Source organism: Leucoraja erinacea, chromosome 4 (genome assembly GCF_028641065.1).
Source record: "Leucoraja erinacea ecotype New England chromosome 4, Leri_hhj_1, whole genome shotgun sequence".
NCBI classification, from domain to species: Eukaryota; Metazoa; Chordata; class Chondrichthyes; order Rajiformes; family Rajidae; genus Leucoraja; species Leucoraja erinaceus.
In genome coordinates, this window is record NC_073380.1 from 69,871,691 (window position 1) to 69,891,272 (window position 19,582).

General features: G+C 40.3%; 1 protein-coding gene and 1 long non-coding RNA gene across 17 annotated transcripts in view; one reads left to right on the top strand and one right to left on the bottom strand.

Moving 5' to 3' along the window:
* The window catches only part of LOC129696536 (uncharacterized), a 106,163-nt gene extending 95,428 nt beyond the window's left edge, over window positions 1-10,735 (top strand). Inside the window, exon 3 of the long non-coding RNA XR_008723348.1 lies at window positions 10,570-10,735. This is a non-coding gene — a long non-coding RNA (uncharacterized LOC129696536). The remainder of the gene's footprint in view (window positions 1-10,569) is intronic.
* tpd52 (tumor protein D52) overlaps window positions 1-19,582 on the bottom strand; it is a 165,356-nt gene that overhangs the window by 118,830 nt on the left and 26,944 nt on the right. For 12 of the 16 annotated variants that reach the window (XM_055634550.1, XM_055634549.1, XM_055634541.1 and 9 more), the window contains 2 exons: window positions 15,258-15,406; window positions 8,633-8,734 (listed from right to left, as the gene is read on the bottom strand). In XM_055634550.1, coding sequence (XP_055490525.1) covers window positions 8,633-8,734; window positions 15,258-15,406 — 251 coding nt within the window. Of the gene's footprint in view, window positions 1-1,522; window positions 1,644-8,632; window positions 8,735-15,257; window positions 15,407-19,582 lie in introns of all 16 variants that reach the window. The other 4 variants (XR_008723344.1, XR_008723345.1, XR_008723343.1 and 1 more) reach the window with 1 other exon arrangement.

Consider the following 19,582-nt stretch of genomic DNA (forward strand, 5'->3'; position numbering starts at 1 on the left):
TTGAAGCAGGCAGGGACAGTACAGGTTTGCAGGGACTGGTTGAAAATGTCTGTGTAGACGGGTGCCAGTTGTTCGGCACAGAGCTTGAGGGTAGAGGGGGAACCAAAAAGATTTCCAGCTTTTGTGTCTTCTGAACAGCATCTCCATCTCCTCTATTTTTATTGTTGATGATGGAGAAATGATGTTGTGCAGCACAGAGGGGATGGGTAATTGGGTGTGAAGTGGTGATTGGAGAGAGGTGGGTGGGAAAGGGTCCAGTCTTTTCAGACGGAGTCTTGCTTTAAGTAAGTGTGAAGTGGTGAATGGGTAGGAGTGGGTATAGAAGGGTCCAGTCTTTGCAGACTGGGGTCTGGCTGTGTTTGTTGGGGAGGGGGAGAGGGGGTACCAGGGTTACATTTCTGTTTGTCAAACCTGCAGTAGAACTCATTCAGGTTGTTGGTCAGCTGACGATTGTCCAAAGAGTGGGGGGCTTTCCTCTTGTCGCTGGTGACGCAAGCCCTTCCAAACTGAAGAAGAGTCACTAGCTGAGAACTTGCTCCTCAACTTCTCAGAGTACCTTTTCTTGGCAGCTCTGATTCCTCTTCTCAGCTTGTACTTGCCTGCCTGCAGAGGTCTGTAAAGGAAGGATGGACTGCGTGGAAGGCCCTAAACTACAGTGCAAGATCTTTCCAACACAGAATTGCAACTGGTGAAATGTGCCCATTGCCAAAAATAAATAAAAACTTAGGTGGATGAACACAAGACAGCAGCTTGCGCAAGGAGATTTAAAAAAAGATAAATGTTTTATTGGAAAGTTTACGGGTAATGTTCCAGCATGATTTCTTGCTGCACTAAAAATAAATGTATTATGTGAGACCCTGAACTAGAGATCTTGCTTCAATAAAAAAAAGGCCCAATTGTTACTGAATAAACTATACATTCAAATATTTACTTTATCCAATATTAGAAATTATGACTTGGTTATATATTACCATCAACACCAATTAAGTATTAAACAAACTCACTTCATTTTCTGTGATGTTGGGCCAGGTCGAACTTGGCCCAACCCCTTGTCAGGCCTTTCCCAATATTTCTAAATATGTCATAATTTAAAAAACATTTTCTTAATTTAAAAAGATAACTGTTATAAAATGTTTTGCTTAAGTTTAATGGTCTAAACCACTTATTTTTTTACAACTTTGGATTAGAGTGGATGGGGAAAGATACGCTAGTTATCCTTAGTGCAGTGATGAGAGGCTGTATACCAAGTGTAATTGGTCCTGATGGGTACTAGGTCTAGCAACTGAGGACCTGTATCCGACTCATTATGCCCACAACAGGATAAGCACGACCATTTCAGTGCACCCCATGGCCTAAATATTTCCACATCTGCAAAACCTGAAATTATTTGTATTAAAACTAGCAACAGGAGATGACACACGGGGGAAAATAATTGAATTACTCACAGAATTTACTAATACTTGGTGTGTAGAGGATACTTCCATTAAAGAAATGAAGGCAAATAAACATTAGATTTCCCTACCTTTGCTCTTCATTCCAGCAGCTTCCGCAGGTCACTTTGTCAGTAGTATTTAAGAGGGGATGGTTGTGGGAGGAAAGGCAACCCTCTCAATCTAGACGAGACACCTTCCTCCAGTACAGACCTGCCAAAGTGCAAGTCAGCCTTAACCAACACACCCAAGGAATATTGCTGAGCAAACTAAAAGGGTTGTTCCAAGTCACAAGGAGTCTATATGCAGTTTATTGTAATCTAAGGTTAGCCAATGATGCAAATCTAGTAAAATTACTTAAGATTTCTACTTGAACTTTTAGAATCTATCTTCATAACGCAATGGTTCCAAGTCATTTCTCTAGCCATTTCCACATGGTACCAGAAATACTGCTTCCATTTGGTACAAATATTTGGTTAATTAGCAGATATCTCAACATGAGAAAGTCTGCAGCTATTACATGGAATCTATACTCTAACAGTTGTTCCTAACATGGAGGATATAAGAAAATAGTTTTGCTACAAATCAAAGCAAATGACTGCAAGCAGAAATTTAAAAAGCAACAAAGTCATTTATCATCCTCAACAAAATGATACAATGGACAGCAGGTGTTATAATCTTGAGCAATAAACTGCTGGTGAAACCCCGCGGGTCAGGCAGTTTCAATGGATTGGAACGGATAAATGACATTTTGGGTTGGGACGCTTCAAGTCATAAAGGGTCCCAACCCGAGACATTGTCTGTCCATTTCCCTCCACAGATGCTACCAGATCCACTGATTTCCTCCAGCCGTTTGCTTTTTATCCTTGCCATGGCTTGGAGCCAAGACTACCATTGAAGGGTTTTACATTTCAGAAATTTTATTTTTTAAATGCCAAAAGTTGGGAACATTTATAAATTGGAGCCCAAGAAAAAGTTGAAGGAATACAAAATGAAGGTTAATCTTCATTAAAAGCAAATAGCTGGATTATGAATACTCCTCCCTCCAAGCTAGAACTTTGCTGTTGACCCAATACAGGGATATAGATTACCTGAATAATTACAAATGTCCTCTCCTACAAGTCTGTTCAATAGGCTATACTACTTTTTAGATTATTGGGACAAAATAATGGAAACAACGTTTTTCTACTGCTCGTTTCAAAAACAAAATTTCTATTGCAGAGAACATCAATTCCACATAAAAATAGTATATTCTCTTATCAAGAATTTGCAGTGAAACTCACCAAGATGTGGAAAACAAGCAAATTCAAACTCCACCCAAATTTATTCCACTACAAATACCACACTTAAGGGCAAGGATCAAGTTAGCACCAAAACACTTTTGCCTCTATCAATTAATGTTCCCAGTTCACAACAAAACATTACTTTAACTCAGTACTTAGGTAGACTTGGGTATAGGCTTTATTATTTGCAGCAAAACAACTTCCAAAAAGATTAACTGCTGCAAAGCATATTCTAGAAATAGATGATAAAGCATACAATCACTGGTGTGGTACACTGATACATGCAAGACTGCTTTGGTTACAACACACCAACTCCTTCCAGATGACGGAACAAGACCATGTCAAGGCTCAGGAGCATTTTCAATAAGCGAGTTCGGTATCTCGATAAACGCAAGGAATCATGGGATTGGTCAAAGGTCATTCAGTATTTAAAAAAGCGAATGCAGCGCTGTATAAACTGTGTATAAATTGGTAACTATTCTACCAAGGAATTAATCTAGAATTCTGTCAACTCCATAGCTTCCTTTCTTGTTCTGCTGGTCACACACTACTTACACAGTCCCAGTTCTAGTTCAGTTCATTAATCTGTAATTATGAGATATTCAGAAAGTTAAATAATTTATTATTTACATCTAATTCTTAATGTGTTTGCTACTGAAATAAGAAAATATTACGCGTTTGAAACATTTTGTTATCTTTATTCATAATTTATGTGTAAAAATATTTAATCGGAGGCAGGCAGCGACTATCAGTGTGATGTGGGCTGATGCTTTACCTACAGACGGTGTGAATGTACGGTTAAGGCAAAGATTCATCTCCGAGAAAGACAGAGTACAGAGTTGGCCCTGTGAAGGAGCCGCCAATTACCGATATAAGACATTTAACTGCAAAATGCCTGCCCTTTAGTATTGGATAGATTGAGTGGAGGGTCTGTGCTGTTCCAAGTTTGCGGTGGTTGCGGTGCGTTTCCCTCAGCCATCTCGCTCAGTGCACGTTGACCAGCACTGTTCGCCAGCCCTTGTTAGCAGAGGCTCTTTGTGCAGGTGTTACCCAAAGCCCAAAGGTTTTGTGGAGGTTCTGCATTAGGATCGGGCACGCAGCAAGCTAGCAAGAGGGCTGTCAGATCAGAACAGTCCAGGTTGCCGAGTGGCCGAAGGACGGATTTTAATGGGTTATTATTAAACTGTTCCGTTTGTGCAGCATCGCCAGCTCTCTCTCTCCCAGATCCCCCCACCCCAACTGTCAACAAAGTCTGACTGAGATAACGCTCCCACTCATATTACTGGTTAGCTCCGTGTTTTCCCACTTGCTGGGGCGGGTGGCGCCTCCTTCAAAGAGAGCGAGAACAGGGCCCGTCAGCTGGGGAGCTGCGACCCACTCGAGTGAAGCCACTAGTTTGGTTGCAAATTCTCATAATTATCCCCGTCCGGTCACCCGGACCCGGCTCCAAACTGTGTGCCCTGACAAACTGGAACCAAGCCCAGAGGTTAAAATGACAGCAGCTTTATTTAAGCCAACCCATCTCAAAAGTTTAACCAGCCTGTTTGCATCCAATCTGAACTTTCCAACCTACCTCCATCAGCATCCAGGAACGTTGTTTAGATAGTAAATGTAAGGATTGTCACAAATTGGTTGACCACACAACTTGTAATTTGTGTAAATCAATATCAAATTTGAATGGCTGGGACTCAGGCTAATGCCAGGGATTTGATATTGAGTCAATAATTTAAATAGATACAATTGTGGATTTGTGGCCTACTGCTGACATATTTGACGGATACATTTATTTATAAATCTCATCTAAATGAATGCGCAGGTCTGTCCACACAGCTCAGCTGGCGAGAATGTTTATCCCAACTGACCCATGACCTGGGCATGTGTAGTTGTTATACCAAACTCGCTTATTCTAGTTAGTTGTAAAAATATTTCTATACAGCACACTTTTACACAGAACAACAAATTTAAGGAACCATGTAAGATTAATGAATTCAAATCAAAGCATTGTAAAGATGCCCATCTATTACAATGTGAGCCTAGTTCAGCAAAAACAAACATGCAGGTAATTGTTTGCAGATGGGGGAAACTTTAATTTGTATATTCTTTTAGCAAAAATAATCAGGTAATAAATAGGACATTAATTTTAAAAATCGTGTAAGTTCTGACTCTTCTTCAAAGAAGAAATGTAGACATTAAGTTCTTGAATAGAGTATGGACAAAAAATTAGTTCTACACTTCCTCTTGAGTTCTTATCTGGCAATTATTGACTTGAAGCAGAAGCTATTACTATATATTTCATGCATACAAATATTTGATAAGATAGCTTTGTATACTTCCAGAGCAAAAATCATGCAAAAATCATGCAATAATAATGTCATGTTGGCATAAACACATATTTGAAAGATAAGACCATTGTTCCAGATCCTATTCGTTCACCATGAACTATGAAGATCAAATTTGGCACTATATTAAACCTACTTGTCTTTAAGAACAAACCCCTTTTGTTTTTAAAAAAAAATGCTTGCTTATCTCTTCATTAAATTTGAGAAATCACCATATTTCAATGAAAGACTAATGAGGTTTTTTTTAATTTAGAAAACCAATCGATTAATGCAGTAGAGTGGAGAAGGGCTGTAACCAAACTATCATCTTCTAATGTTAAATTGGTTTTAACTCCACAAATATTATAATGTGCAAAAATAAAGCTCTATTGAAGATTAGCATTACGTTGAACTGGAATAAACTTCAGTAACACAATTCAAATTAGGGCTTCATTTGGAATGAAATAACCACACACATCTGCACAATGTAATTCAATGCCAATGCAATATGTTTCTCCTATTATCTACATCTTTCTTCTTTAACAAGTGTTCACAATTAAAATTACTTCAAACTTTCTGCAGCTACTTTATGAATTAAATGCTGTTAGCATGACTGAGATATATTCTTCCTAAAAACAAGAAGAAAATGCACTTAAGCCATTTATAAATGTATATCTATGAATCCATTTCAAGCTAAAACCAATACACTCGAGTCCCAGTAACAACCAAGATCAAAAGAAATCACTTTCTTTTGAGGGGCTGAAGAGCTGCTGGGGAAACAAAATTAGGAGGTTTTGAAATTTGGTGGTTTCAAATTTCAATTTAATTTGGTTTGATTTCAAATATACATCTAAACTAAATCTGCTACAAAGCGCACCATTTTACAAATAAAAATATTGCATTGCCTGATCATGACAAATCAAATCTTAGAAGGCATAAGAGTAACTCAAAATACTTTGATTTCCAAGATTAAATTAATTGCAATCACAGAAAATTAGGCTATCATCCAAAATACATCGGTTGAACTCACTACATGCAAACATATGCAAGTTTGCATTATCCTTATTTTATCATGCTAAACTAGATTTAAATTATCTTAAATAGGCTAGTATCAGTTCTGCTAAAACCATTTAACACCAAAAACAGAGAATTGATAAATGCCCACTACATTTGATAGAAAAATAATGAGAACTAAAAAGATTCTAGAAAATAACAAATTAAATAAACCAATTTCAGATTTCAGGTTAGAAAAATTTTTTTTTTTGACATGACTACTATTACAGCAAAATAAATTCATGGATTATATTATATTTCAACTGCACTAAAAGTCACATTTCCTGTTAAAAAGTCAGAGAAACTGCAATCCAAGTTTATCAAATAGTACTGCTGGGTATACAGAATGCAAACCCTTTTTGCAAAGTGAAGCAGAATGGAAAAACCAAAGTGATAACAAAAAAGTCCTCAGAGACTGCATTAACGGATAATAATATAATGGGAGACTAATGGGAGACTACAGAAAAATAAAAATCACATGATGGTCCAAAGCCTAAAATGTATTTGTAGAACTGACAGCCAAGTTCACAAGCAGACTCATTTCCTTGAACTGCCTTCATAGAGTAAGAGGCGAAAGAAGAATTGTCCAAATTTGAAAGTGCTGAAACATCACTCATCTGTAGGTTTAAAAATCAATCAGTTCTATATTTTTCCCCTGAAATCAATCTTTGAAAATATCCACCAGGAAATACATAGCATGTGATCCAGTGCTGACACTCTTGCCACATGGCCATACAGAAAAAAACACTCAGATTACCCATGCATGCAACCACCTCACGTAGCTCACATAGAGTTAATGTTTCAGACTGATGACCTTCTTCAGAAATTCGATGCAATTTTTCTTGAAATACACCACTTGTAGCAGCTCTACTCCTCTCTCTGGTGCGATTTCCATTTGTGTTTTTTGTTCCTCTGCCTTATTTCAATTTTCCTTGCTTTTAATAGGGTGTTGACCAGTCCTGATGGCCCATCAAACGGAAGCATTAAAGCTGTTTCTGCCATCATAGGTACAGCCTCACAGAGTATTTGGGGGCATTTTTTTTCTTTCTCCCCAGATGTTCAGAATAAGATTAAGATACCAACAAGTAGCTCACCTGCGTTCTACTGTGTTGACAAGGACAAATTTTCCATTGTAATGGAGAACATAAAATACAACAAATAATTTCTAACTAACTTGTAATGCACACATTTCCTTATCAAAATGGATTCCAATCCAGTAGTCAGATGGGAAAAATAAATCAAGACAATGGAAGATTTTTAATCTTTTGGAATAAGGATCTGAAACTACATTGCACAACGTAGACAATGCAAGATTTTTAATCTTTTGGAATAAGGATCTGAAACTACATTGCACAACGTAAAAAACTCAAACGCATGTTCAAAAATCTAAACCCCACCTCAGTCATGCTTCAATCTAATTATTACCATGCAAAATGCTATCCTCATGCAAAAACAAAGGGAGGCAAAATAAACATAAAACATTCTTACCTTTTGTTCCTCCTAAAGTGTTTGCCTGCATGCCCCTCCAGATCAAGATTTGGTACACTAAGCGTGGCCTTTTATTCCCCCATAACACCAGTTACAAACCCTTCAATTTGAAACTTCCTCGGTCCTGAAACAGCTCCCAAATTTGTTCAGAAATACTTCCCCTGGTACTTCAGGTGAAAGCAGCAGCATATTTTAGGTGATTCATTCAAGAATTGTTTTTTCTAATCTTCAAGACCTAGGGAGTTTGAGCCAATAAATGCAATTGTTGCATATGTTCTACAAGCTGGAGTTTTCAAGGTAGGTTTTGGATGTCACTGCAGTAGTGGACCAAATGGCAAAATAACCTATAACTGGACTCAACCAGCAAAAACCTCCGCACAATTATAGGGCATGGTAAAAAGGGATCAAGAAGGAGAAATAAACTACAGGCTACAGAAAACAAATAGAAACTTTAGACTGAACAAAAAAAATGAGCAAGATGCAGACAAGTAAGTTCATTGAAATAATGAGACAATAGAAAGATTGCCCAAATTTGTCAAAAAACACAATCATATTCAAAATTGGGAACTCATGACTGTTTTCTATATTGAGTAAATCAGAAAGGCAGATTGAGAAAGAGCAAACACACTAAATAGAAATGGGAAGGAAAGAAAATAAATTACAACTGGGAAGCAAAAAAAAATTGCAGTGAGCAATATATTCTGGTAACCTAAGAACATCAATGACCATAATATTATTGGGGCAAATTTGAAGACAAGTACCCATTATTGACCTACTTTGTAGAGCACCACAATATATACCTTAAAATATATGATGCAACAAGATAGATAAATGTTCGAAGTTATTGACATCAAATGAGTACATTTGACTTAAGCATCCAGTACATTAAAACTATTTCTTACTGTAGATATTTTAGTGTAGACTAAAAATAAATAATAATTTTAAAGTGTACTCAAGTATGATACGAGTTAAAAATGAATGGTACTATAGATAAATGAAATGATTCTAAATAAAAATTCAGCAAGTTATTTAAGTCAAAGGAGAAAACAGCTTGACATACCGAACATCTTCAAACTTTTTGGTAATGGCAGAACCAAAATTATTAAATGCAGAGGACGCCTTCTGACTAGCCTGAGCAAGGGTTTCCGATGTCTTCTTGAATCTATAGAAATTAAAATTTAACAATTTAAAATATTACTTAAAAAGCACAATGCAACTACATTGGAAACAGAAGCTAGGAGAGTCTAAGTGAAGCACTACCTTAGTTTCATTAGTAGACGTGTGCAATTACAGGAGGATCATTACACAGATTTGAGAAATTGCTGGAAAAGCAGACACGATGCATGAATATTCTGCAATATAGCATGCATCTATCAATTCTGAACAATGTATGCTTATTTTATAAAATACTACCTCTCGAACATGTTACATGCTGGACATTAACCTATGATTGATTACAAAAGTATGCATATTTTATTTCATTCTTCTGAAATGCTAAGTGGTAGAACTGGATTTCCAAACTCGGACCGAAAACTTTCATTGTTGTTGGAGAAAGAGGTAATTTGAATTCATATAGGCTGTGGGCCGAGGAGCTTTATTCTACTGTTTCGTGACCCAAGTCACAGAACTACATGAAATTTTCATATTGTGTAAAAATATTATATAAATCACCCCTGAAACTCATCAAGAACAAGACTTGCACATTTTTATTAAATTAGAGAAAAAACGGAAAATGTTCATGTATTTTTAGTCCAATCAAAGCACGTTTAACATTGAGTTGTATGACCGAGATGAGAAAAACATTTTTCACACAGAGAGTGGCGAGTCTCTGGAACTCTCTGCTACAGAGGGTAGTTGAGGCCAGTTCATTGGCTATATTTAAGAGGGAGTTAGATGTGGCCCTTGTGGCTAAAGGGATCAGAGGGTATGGAGAGAAGGCAGATACGGGATACTGAGTTGGATGATCAGCCATCATATTGAATGGCGGTGCAGGCTCGAAGGGCCGAATGGTCTACTCCTGCACCTATTTTCTATGTATCTCTGCCAATTGGCCAATCACGCACTTTGTTCCAGGCTAGCTAGGCAGGGAGCACATAACATGGCTGAGAGGACTTACTGATGCCTGTTTCACCGGAGATTCCGATGAAGGTTCTTCCTAGTTCTGTGGAATACATGTCGTGGAAACTTGCAGCAGGGTAATTGAATTTAGTGAGAAAAGCATTAAGAAGTCTGAAGAATGTGCAGCTAATTGGATAGAAGTGGAAGAAAGCCTTGAAAGCAGTCACTGCTGAGATGCTGCAACACAAAGTTGTGAAACCAGTCAAACTTTGTGAATCAACGAACTGAAAGATAAGATATAAAGTCTGAATTTATGAATATTAATCTGTATGGACTTTCATTAATTTAATTGCACCCTTTATAATGTGAAAAAATGAGAAGGCTGTACATTCACTCATTCATTCACTCATGAAGTTGAGGGCCTAAACTATGTGTATCCTTAACAAGGTAGATTAAACATTGTCACTAATGCCAGCTTGTTGTAGTGTAATAAGTCTTTAACATCTAATCTCGGAGCTGCCTGCAATCACTTACCGAGTACAAGTGCTCCGATCGCGGGGCCTATGTACTTAACATAGTGAAGCCATGGTCTCAATTAAGAAGCGGCCGATTCGCGAACGCGGAGCCGCGGAGTGTGTTTGGATCATCTCCGCGGGAGAGGGGGTTGAGGCTGTACATAGTGCCGTCCGCTACGGCCGTTTCCAGGCCCCGACCACGGGAGAACAACAGAGGAATATTCATTGCACTTTATAGGCTGCCATTGGAGTGAGAAATGGTCAGAAATGGCTGTTTATGTAGAAATGAATTGGTGTATGTGAACTGGAACTAATTTATCTATGGTAGTAACAGTGTTATTCTCATTAACATTAAGAAGAGGTTGACATTTTATGAATTGAAGTCCATGCAGACTTAATGACTATGAGATGGTTTTTTTTGTAGCCTCTGCCTGACCCTCCACTTGAACGAACTAACTTATCAATGGACTTATCAAAACTTATCAAAAGACTTGGAATCTGACGAAGAATATTCAGATGAAGATCAGATGCAATGTAAACAAATAAATTGGGGAAATAAATGATTATATAAAGTTTTATTTTAGTGTCGATTGTTTCACTGTTTATTTGGTCAAATTATTTAAACAATGAGTGAATTACTTATGATAATGGCATGCTGGTGAATGACAGTGCAACAGTCCACCCAACCATCCACACATACATACACACATCCACACACACATCCATCCGTACGCAGACATACATGTACACATCCATGCACACATACATCCACATATACATACACACTTACATCCACACATCCACAGATACACATTTGACAGGAATACACAGACACACACACAAACTACAGATACTCAAACAATGCAACATTTTTAGGGTTATTTTAGGTTAAAGGTAATAGCCCTCATTTGCAAAGGCACCACCAGGGGGGGGGGGGGGGGTCTCTAACATAAATATAGGCTCATTGTAGCTTAAAATGAACACTCATCGAGTAAACATCAGAGCATTTGATTCTTGGTCAGGATGTGACATTTACATCAGAAATAAGACAGGTCTCTTACAGGTCTGCCACCCAGCCTGGCACTGCCCCAGTCCCACTATGGCCGATACCCCCACTCTCCCCACTATGGCCGTCAGTGGGGTTCAGTAAAAGGGAGAACCCAGAGGTAATTAGGCAGGTTCATGAGCCCTTAAAACCTGGGACCTCTGCTGCAGTCTCATTACATTTCCTATTAAAGCGACTGGAAGATGCCTTGCAGGACTGTCCCCCAGCCTGGCACTGCCCCAGTCCCACTATGGCTGTTACCCCCATTCTCCCCACTATGGCAGTCAGTGGGGTTCAGTAAACGTGGGAACCCAGAGGATCTGTCCTGACTCTTTAATTAGGCAGGTTCATGAGCACTTAAAACCTGGGACCTCTGCTGCAGTCTCATTACATTTCCTATTAAAGCGACTGGAAGATGCCTTGCAGGACTGTCCCCCAGCCTGGAACTGCCCCAGTCCCACTATGGCCGTGACCCCCACTCTGCACACTGGCAGTCAGTGGGGTTCAGTAAAGGGAAGAACCCACAAGAACTGTCCCACACATTAATTAGGCTGGTTCAGGAGCAGGACCTCTGCGCCAGCGTCATTAAAAAAAACACACAATTAGATTCATCATATTATTTTTATATAATACTAGACCAAGTGCAGACCCGTTGGGTCTGGTCCCCGAAAGTGCTTCAGACCCGGGGGGTGGGGGTGGGGAGAGGAGGGGAGGGGAGGGGTCGTTACCGAACTGAACTCGCTGTGGAATGATCAGAGACTGTGAGGCCTGGCATCCTCGGCGCTTGTGGCACGCCGGCTCTGTCACGCTGGCTGTTCCCCCGCTGCTTTTCGGCCGAGGGCGAAAAACAGCAATTGGAGATCCGACGTTTGGCGAGCAGGGTCGGGCGTCAGCAGCCGTTATGGTCGCTGGCCAGCAGGAGGCGACAAAATGTGTGATGGGGGGGGGGGGGGGAGGATTTTATTTTAAAATGTGTACATACAAATGTCCAAATGTTTTGAGGAATGCATGAGTGAATGTAAAAGTTAATTATTTAGCGAAATGGAAAAAATCTCAGAGTTTAGGCGTGTGGTTTTGGCGGACCAAGGAAAAAGGCCAAATCTGACACCCACAAATAAACACACACACACACACACAAACAGAGTTTTAATAGTATATAGATAGATATGATAAGAAGGAAGTGCAGATGTTGGAAAATCGAGGGTAGACAAAAATGCTGGAGAAACTCAGCGGGTGAGGCAGCATCTATGGAGCGAAGGAATTAGGCAACTTCGGGCTGAAACCCTTCTTCAGACTTCAGTAAGATAATAACATTGTTCCAAGTTCTTTAAATTGCCCTCTTACTGCTATTATCCTCTTTTAAATAAAAAATAAATAAAAACAAACTGGTACTTTGAAGTCTCTTACCCCTCTGTATTAGGAGAGTTCGTGTAATAGCGTGTGGAATGGGACAGAAAAGGTTTTTGCCCATTCTCAATTGCAAAGAAATAGGAATTCAAAATCTCTAAACACCCTGGTTACAGAATTGTCTGTTCAGCTGATGCAGAAAGGAAGTTGGTGCTACCCACATTTAAAAAACAAATTCCCAACTTAATCTCTGAAAGATTGCACATTTAATCAGAAATTCTGGTTATGTAAACAGTGTTAAATTTTGAATGGAATCCTGTGATAATTCAATTGTAAAATAAAACAGCAGACTAAAGAGCCTGTCCCACTTTCACAACCTAATTCACGACCTCTGCCTAGTTTGCCCTTGACTCATACGCGCAGCATGGTAGTCACGAGGTCGTAGCAGGCCGTGATGCTAGTCGTAGGTGTTCGTGGCATCAAGTAGGTCGGGGTGTTTTTCTAGCCTGATGAAAAATGTACACGAGTAAAAAAAAAAAAAAAAAAGAAAAAGGCCGTGAAAGTGGGACAGGCCCTTAAAGCTCATCCCACTTTCACGACCTAAATCGCGACCTATGACGACCTTAAATGACCTAAAAAAAAAAATCAAGGTCGCAGTAACCTACGACCTCCTAGCATCTTCCACGGCTATGTCTACGACCTCGTTCGACTATGTTGAAGACTGGCTTCGACCATGTACGTTTTACTGCTGTTTGAGTAGCCCTTTTGCAATGGTGAATAGGAAGCACAAGAAGAGGTCTCAATGGGTGAATGGAGATGATGTGATGGCTGGAAGAGAGTGGCGCTGGGCTTTGACAAAAGAAGGAACTTTAAGCACACATGTGCGGCAGTGGATGGCAAGCATGTAATTCTGCCAGCAGCTGTTAGTCCTTTCGCCATTAAACATTTTTTTTTAGTGAGTTAAAAGTGTTTGTTTTGGAAGTCTTTTAGTCTTTTTATATGGGGGGTGGGGGAAGGGGGAAACTATTTTTCTCAGTCCCTACCTGGTCGGTGATGTGGCTTTTCTCCGAACCGTATTTTCGCCCCATCCTCGCGGCCTACCAACAGACTGGAGCGGCATTTTCCTGCCAGGACCAGCCAGAACTTCAGTTTCGGCGGCGGCACAGGCCATCACGGAGCGGGCGATGCCTTACCTGGGTCGCCGTGCGGTGGGCTCCGGAGTGCTGAGACCGCCGACTCCAACATCCCAGGAGCTGTGGCTGCGGGCGTCCAGCTGCGGGTGGCGCTGAACTTTAAACACCGCGGAGCCTGGGATCTCTCGCCGAGGTCGCCAGTGTTGAAGCTCGGACCGGCGCGGCCCGTGGACTTCGGGAGCCACGGTCTCTGGGAGGAAGTGGCTGCTCCAGACACTCCAAGCCGCTGAGAGTGTTCTTCCGACGCCGGAGTTCCATCATTCGACAAGAGGGCCTGAAGCATCGGGCTGCCGTAGCGGCGACTGCCGAGGCCTCAATAGGCCCGACTATGGGTGAACAGGGGATGGGACTGGACTTTACTGCCTTTCCTCAAGTGGGAACCATTGTGGGGGGGGGGTTTATGTTTATTGTTAAATTCTTTAATATTGTGTCTTATCTTTATTCGTGTGCTGCAATGGCAAGTCAAATTTCACTACACCAATTGGTGTATGTGATAATAAATGTCCTTTGTCCTTGTCCCTGTACCCTTCATTTTCCTTTGCATACAGGATGGCATTTTGCTGGAACCATTCCTCAAGGTCCCCCTCCTGCTGCTTGGTGAAGGTGTAGGGCATAACCTTCGTCCAGTCCTCCCTCACCACCAATGGGGCATCTGCCTCTGATTCTGTGTCAGACACAGGAGAAAGGGCTGCTTTGCTGCCTTCAAATGAGGTGGTGAAGGATGTGGTGGTGGGACATATACTACCACCCTGGTCTCCTCCTCCAGGGGTCTCTCATGCAGGGCTACCTCCTCCAGCACTATCACCTCCTGCCACTCCTCCTCTTGGGTGGGTAACACCTGCATGGCCGCTTTTGTTTAGGGTTGTGCCCTCCCCCTGCGCTGCTGCCTTTTTGGTGCCATCTCTAAAACACAAGCCTCCTCTCAAAAAAACTCTCCAGCTCTGAGTGAACATGCCTTGGAGTGACAGAGGTGACGTTCTGCTGTTTAAATAACCTTTTTTTCACCCCGGAACTATTACCTTCGACTGCCTCCGACCACCTACGACTAGCATCACAACCTACTACGACCTACCTACGAGTGAAAAGCATCGATTTTTTCCATGCCAATCTTTCTTCTAATCAGGCTAGAAAAAATGCCGCAACCTACTTGATGCCACGAGTACGCGGAAACCACTCACAAGCATGAGGAAGACCACCTACGACCTTGTGGCAGCCTTGCTGCGAGTATGTCAAGGGAAAACTGGGCAATTAGGTTGTGACAGGGGCTTTATTGAAATCACTTTCATATAAATAATTCTATGGTGATGTAATTTTGCAGAGCATGTAGTATCAATTTACAACAGGGAGAAAATAAACAAACCTCGGGTATGTCCACATATTAGCCAGTAGAAATTTAAATGTACATTTACCCATGTTTCCCCTAGATTCAAACATTTACTTCTATCTGGACTTTAAATAATGGAAGAATAAAGATCTCCCATTCCTATTGTGATTTTTTTTTTGCTCCCTACTGTACAATGCACTTACGCCACAGAGGATTGTACATCTAACCAACTTTTTGACAAATTTTCTTTAAGTTCATGTAGTGGAGTCAATCCTAGCTTCTTCTTTAACTCAGCAACATGTTTCTCTTTTGCTGCGAGGACTTGAGAAAGTGTTTGTATTTCATCCTCCACCTAAAAAACAAAAACAGAATTAAGAGTTTAATATTGCAAAGAAAATATTAATATGGTCTTCTACCCACAACCCCTTCTACCTTAGTTTTGCACCATTTTTCACCCAAGATGGGAAGTATACTGCCTCCTTATCTCTAACCAATGCTTCAAGGATTTACCAGTGAAAAATGTTTAAATAAAACTTCCTGGACAGGATCCATTCATTTATGTTTGTTGTCCTTCAAAAGGCAAGAAACATAACTTACTCAAATTCTCATCACGATTGATGCAGAGAGCAAGTACAAAGTGTATTCCATGCATGTGCAAACATAAACATATGAATTAGGCCACTCAACCCTGCTCCATTTAAGAACATGGTTGATCCCTTGTAACCCAAACTTGGCATTCCTGTCTACCCATAGTAGCTTTTCAGCCCCAATTTATAAGTAACCATCTAGCTCTACCTTAAAGATATTTAAGCCTGTGCTGCCATGACCCTTTAAAAATTCCAATGATTCAGTCAAAAAACAAATTCATCCAATTTGTCCAAAATGGCAAACACCTTTTCTTTAAAAATAGTAACCACTAGCTCAAGAATCTTCCACAACATAAAATATCCTCTTCATATCCATCGTGTCAAGACCCCTTACAATTCATGCCATTTTGGAGGACCTTACCAGACCTTACCGGAATAATGAATAATGGTTCATTATTAGCTGTGGAGAAGGTGACAAGGAGGCATACAATCAGTACAATTAATCAGAAGGACAGCTAAACTAGTCAGAGAACTAGTGTGGGGGAGGGACAGAAAGAGGGAAATCAAGGGTTACTTGAAGTTAGAGAAATCAATATTCATACCACTGGGTGGTAAGCAGACCAAGCAAAATATAAGGTGCTGGTCCACCTATTTGCGTTAGGCCTCATCCTGACATTGGAGGAACCCCGGACAGAAAGTTCAGAATGGGAATGGGAGTGAAAGTGTTTAACAACCGGGAAATCGCACAGACCTAGGCGAACTGAGCGGAGGTGTTCAGCCAAATGATTGACGAGCCTGTACTTTGTCTTGTCGATATAGAGGAGATATGTGCACTCCCAATAGAGGCAAAAATTGCCCACAGTTGCTAGTATCAAATTTACAACACAAAATTGGTTGCACACTGCATTCTGCTCCCAAAATAGTGGATACCAGAAACTTCAAACCATGCAAACTGCCAAGAATTAGCAATCAGACCTTTATATTAACAATTCAGGTGCACTAACTGATTTTATGCCATAACGTGGCAGTGTATTGGTAATAAATCTATCTATTTTACTTTAAATTGTGCAGGCTTAACTTCATTCACTATAGTGAATTCTCCTGGGTCTCTCACTGGCCTCAATTTAGCCATTTAAAAATGTTAAACAATTACAGATGCTGGAACTCTGATATAAAAAAGACAGGTAACAGTCAGCAGGTCATGCTGCTTTGATGAAAAGAGAAACAAAGATAATGTTTTCAGTCAAAGATCATTCAACATACTGAGAATACAAGTTGCAGAAAGGGAGGGGCAATTATTAATATAAAGGAAAGATCTGATGGGGTAAAGGTTGGCAGAAAGCAAACATAAAAAACATGTCACATATGTCATGGTGGGTTGGGAGGGAAGCAGGTAATTGGAAGATCAAAATCACCTATGCACACTAAATGGAGGAAAGTGGTTACCCAACCTATGCTTAATTTCCCAAATTTCTCTCGAGACTTCGCACTATGAGCAACCAACACAATATAGTAGATTACAAGTGAAAGTGAATGGCATTTCAAATAGAAGGAGTGTTTGATGCAATGGATGGTGGGAAGGGATAAGACAAAGAGCAGACATTCCATATATATCCTGTGGTTGACAGCAAAATACAATGAAATGGGGAATGTTGGTAGAAATAAGAGAACCAGAAAGTTTAAGGGGACAGACAGTCCCCTCAAAATACTAAAATGGGAGAAGATTCCGAAGATGCATCTGGTGACAAGATCTCATTCAAGATGGTGAAAAATAACAAGAAAATAATCCATTATTTGGAAACCTGATGGAATGAAAGGCAAGGTCAAGGATAATACATATTTGCTTAATCATGTTCCTCTGACACTATTTTCTACAAATTGCCTTTGGAATGTTGAGGCAAGCAATTCGAACTCTTGTAATCATCTTGTGCTTCAGCCTGGTATGTGACATGATTAGCAGTTCCAGCACAAATCAAACTTTAAATTAACCAGATTACTGACGAGATAATTTAATTTGATGACGCCACATGGTTGATTCCTTCCAAAACTTGGTTAGGAATCGGGAGCATAAAAGGTTTGATTGTTTCCCCTAATTTACACAGACATGCAGCAAAAAGGCACCAATTAAGGCTCAATTTTGAAATACTGTTATTCATTTACCAATCTTGCCCCTCCCCAAAGTAACTCTAGCTCTCCAAAATCTAAAATGTCTAATCTTTTCCATCCAATATTTTGCAATCACCCCAACTAGATTGCTAGTTTATGTAATTATGGATTCCTAGGTTATGGAATTAGCTTGCTAAATATTTATCATGCTTTCTTCCTTTAAGATTAGAGTGTCTTAAATCTATTTTCAACCAGGCTGTTGATCACCAGTAACAACTTTTTTCAACAAGGCAAGTTGTTTTTATTTGCAAATGGGTTACACCCAGATCCCGGTCAGAGCTGCACCAGAACGTGCCGATGGTGATACATTGTCATTACCTGTAGACCTAACTATCAGCCCTTTCCCAATAGTCACTTTCCACCTAGCTAATGGTTGCTGCGAAATGGCCAACAGCCCCAAATTCTAATCTAATTTAGTAAACTCCCCATCTTGTTACCAACATGTGTTGTTACCAATGTCAGATATCCCTCAAAATTACACAATCTGCTCCAGGATTCATTCCATGCTAGAGGACCCAGTTTCTAGATTCAGGACACGCAAATATTGTGGCGACTGCCCAATTGAAAAGCAGGACTTTTTGCAAAGTAATGAATTAGACTTTTAAAAACTCACTGAAAAAAAAATAAATTGAGAAGCCATTAGATGTGGAAAACATACCCCTGGAGAAATTAGTGATGCATCCAGGACAAAAATCAAATCTTCAGTTAATACCAAAAACTGAAGAAATGTACTGAAACAGCCGTTTGCCGAACATTACCCAAATCCAGAGGCAGATTATTTCATTGTGCTTTTATCTGTTCATGTGATTTCCTGCACATAAATCACTTCCTACTTTTCAACCCATGTGATTTCTTAACAGTATTGATAATGTTTCACATCTTTTGTCCTTCTAACACAAAATACAATGCTTAATTTAGTTAGCAAATAAAGGCTCCCTCTCTTAATATATTTTCAAATCAATTGGTATTGGATCCCACAATTAGTCGCTCTAAATGCACACACGATCCTAGAAATTCAACACAATTGCTCTTTTTTATTCGTAAAAGGCAAATTCCTCAGGGTGATTGCACACATTTCCTGTCAAATTGCAACCCACCAAGGTTACTTCTTCATATTCGACACATAAGGATGGCCTTATGCCCTTTGTAAATAACAGTGTTCTAAAGCAGGCCCGAATGCGGCCCATAGCTCTAAATCATCCGGCCCATAGGCGTATTTTCTTTCCCAGCTTTCCATTTCCTGCTCCCCATCAATCCCGTTTCCTTTTAACTCATTTGCATAGAAATCTGGGGGCTTTACACTGAAAAAGCTGAATGAACCAGACTGACATCACAAATATGCAAGACCCTCCTGTCCTGTGTGCTCCGTTTCACAGAGACATGGAATACCCGACTGCAACTCGGGCCAAAGGCTTGTCCTTTCATCGGATGGAGTGTACAGCGTCTTCAGGCAAGGTTAGAGGCGGTGGGGTCTGCTTTCTGATCGATACATTGTAGTGTTCAGATGTGGCAGTTCTGCTCTCCAGTCCTGGAATATCTGACTGTGAAGTGCCGTCCGTACTACCTGCCGTGGGAATTCACAGTTATCCCGACAGCAGTCTACAACCCTCCCCACACAGACACCAGGCTTGCTCTGAATGAACTGTACCCCGCTATCAACAGCTTTGAGACAAAACACCGAGGCCCTGGTCGTTGTAGCCAGAGACTTCAATCAGGCCAACCTCAGGGGCGTACTCCCAAAGTATTATCAGCATGTCCCTTGTTCCGCCAGAGGC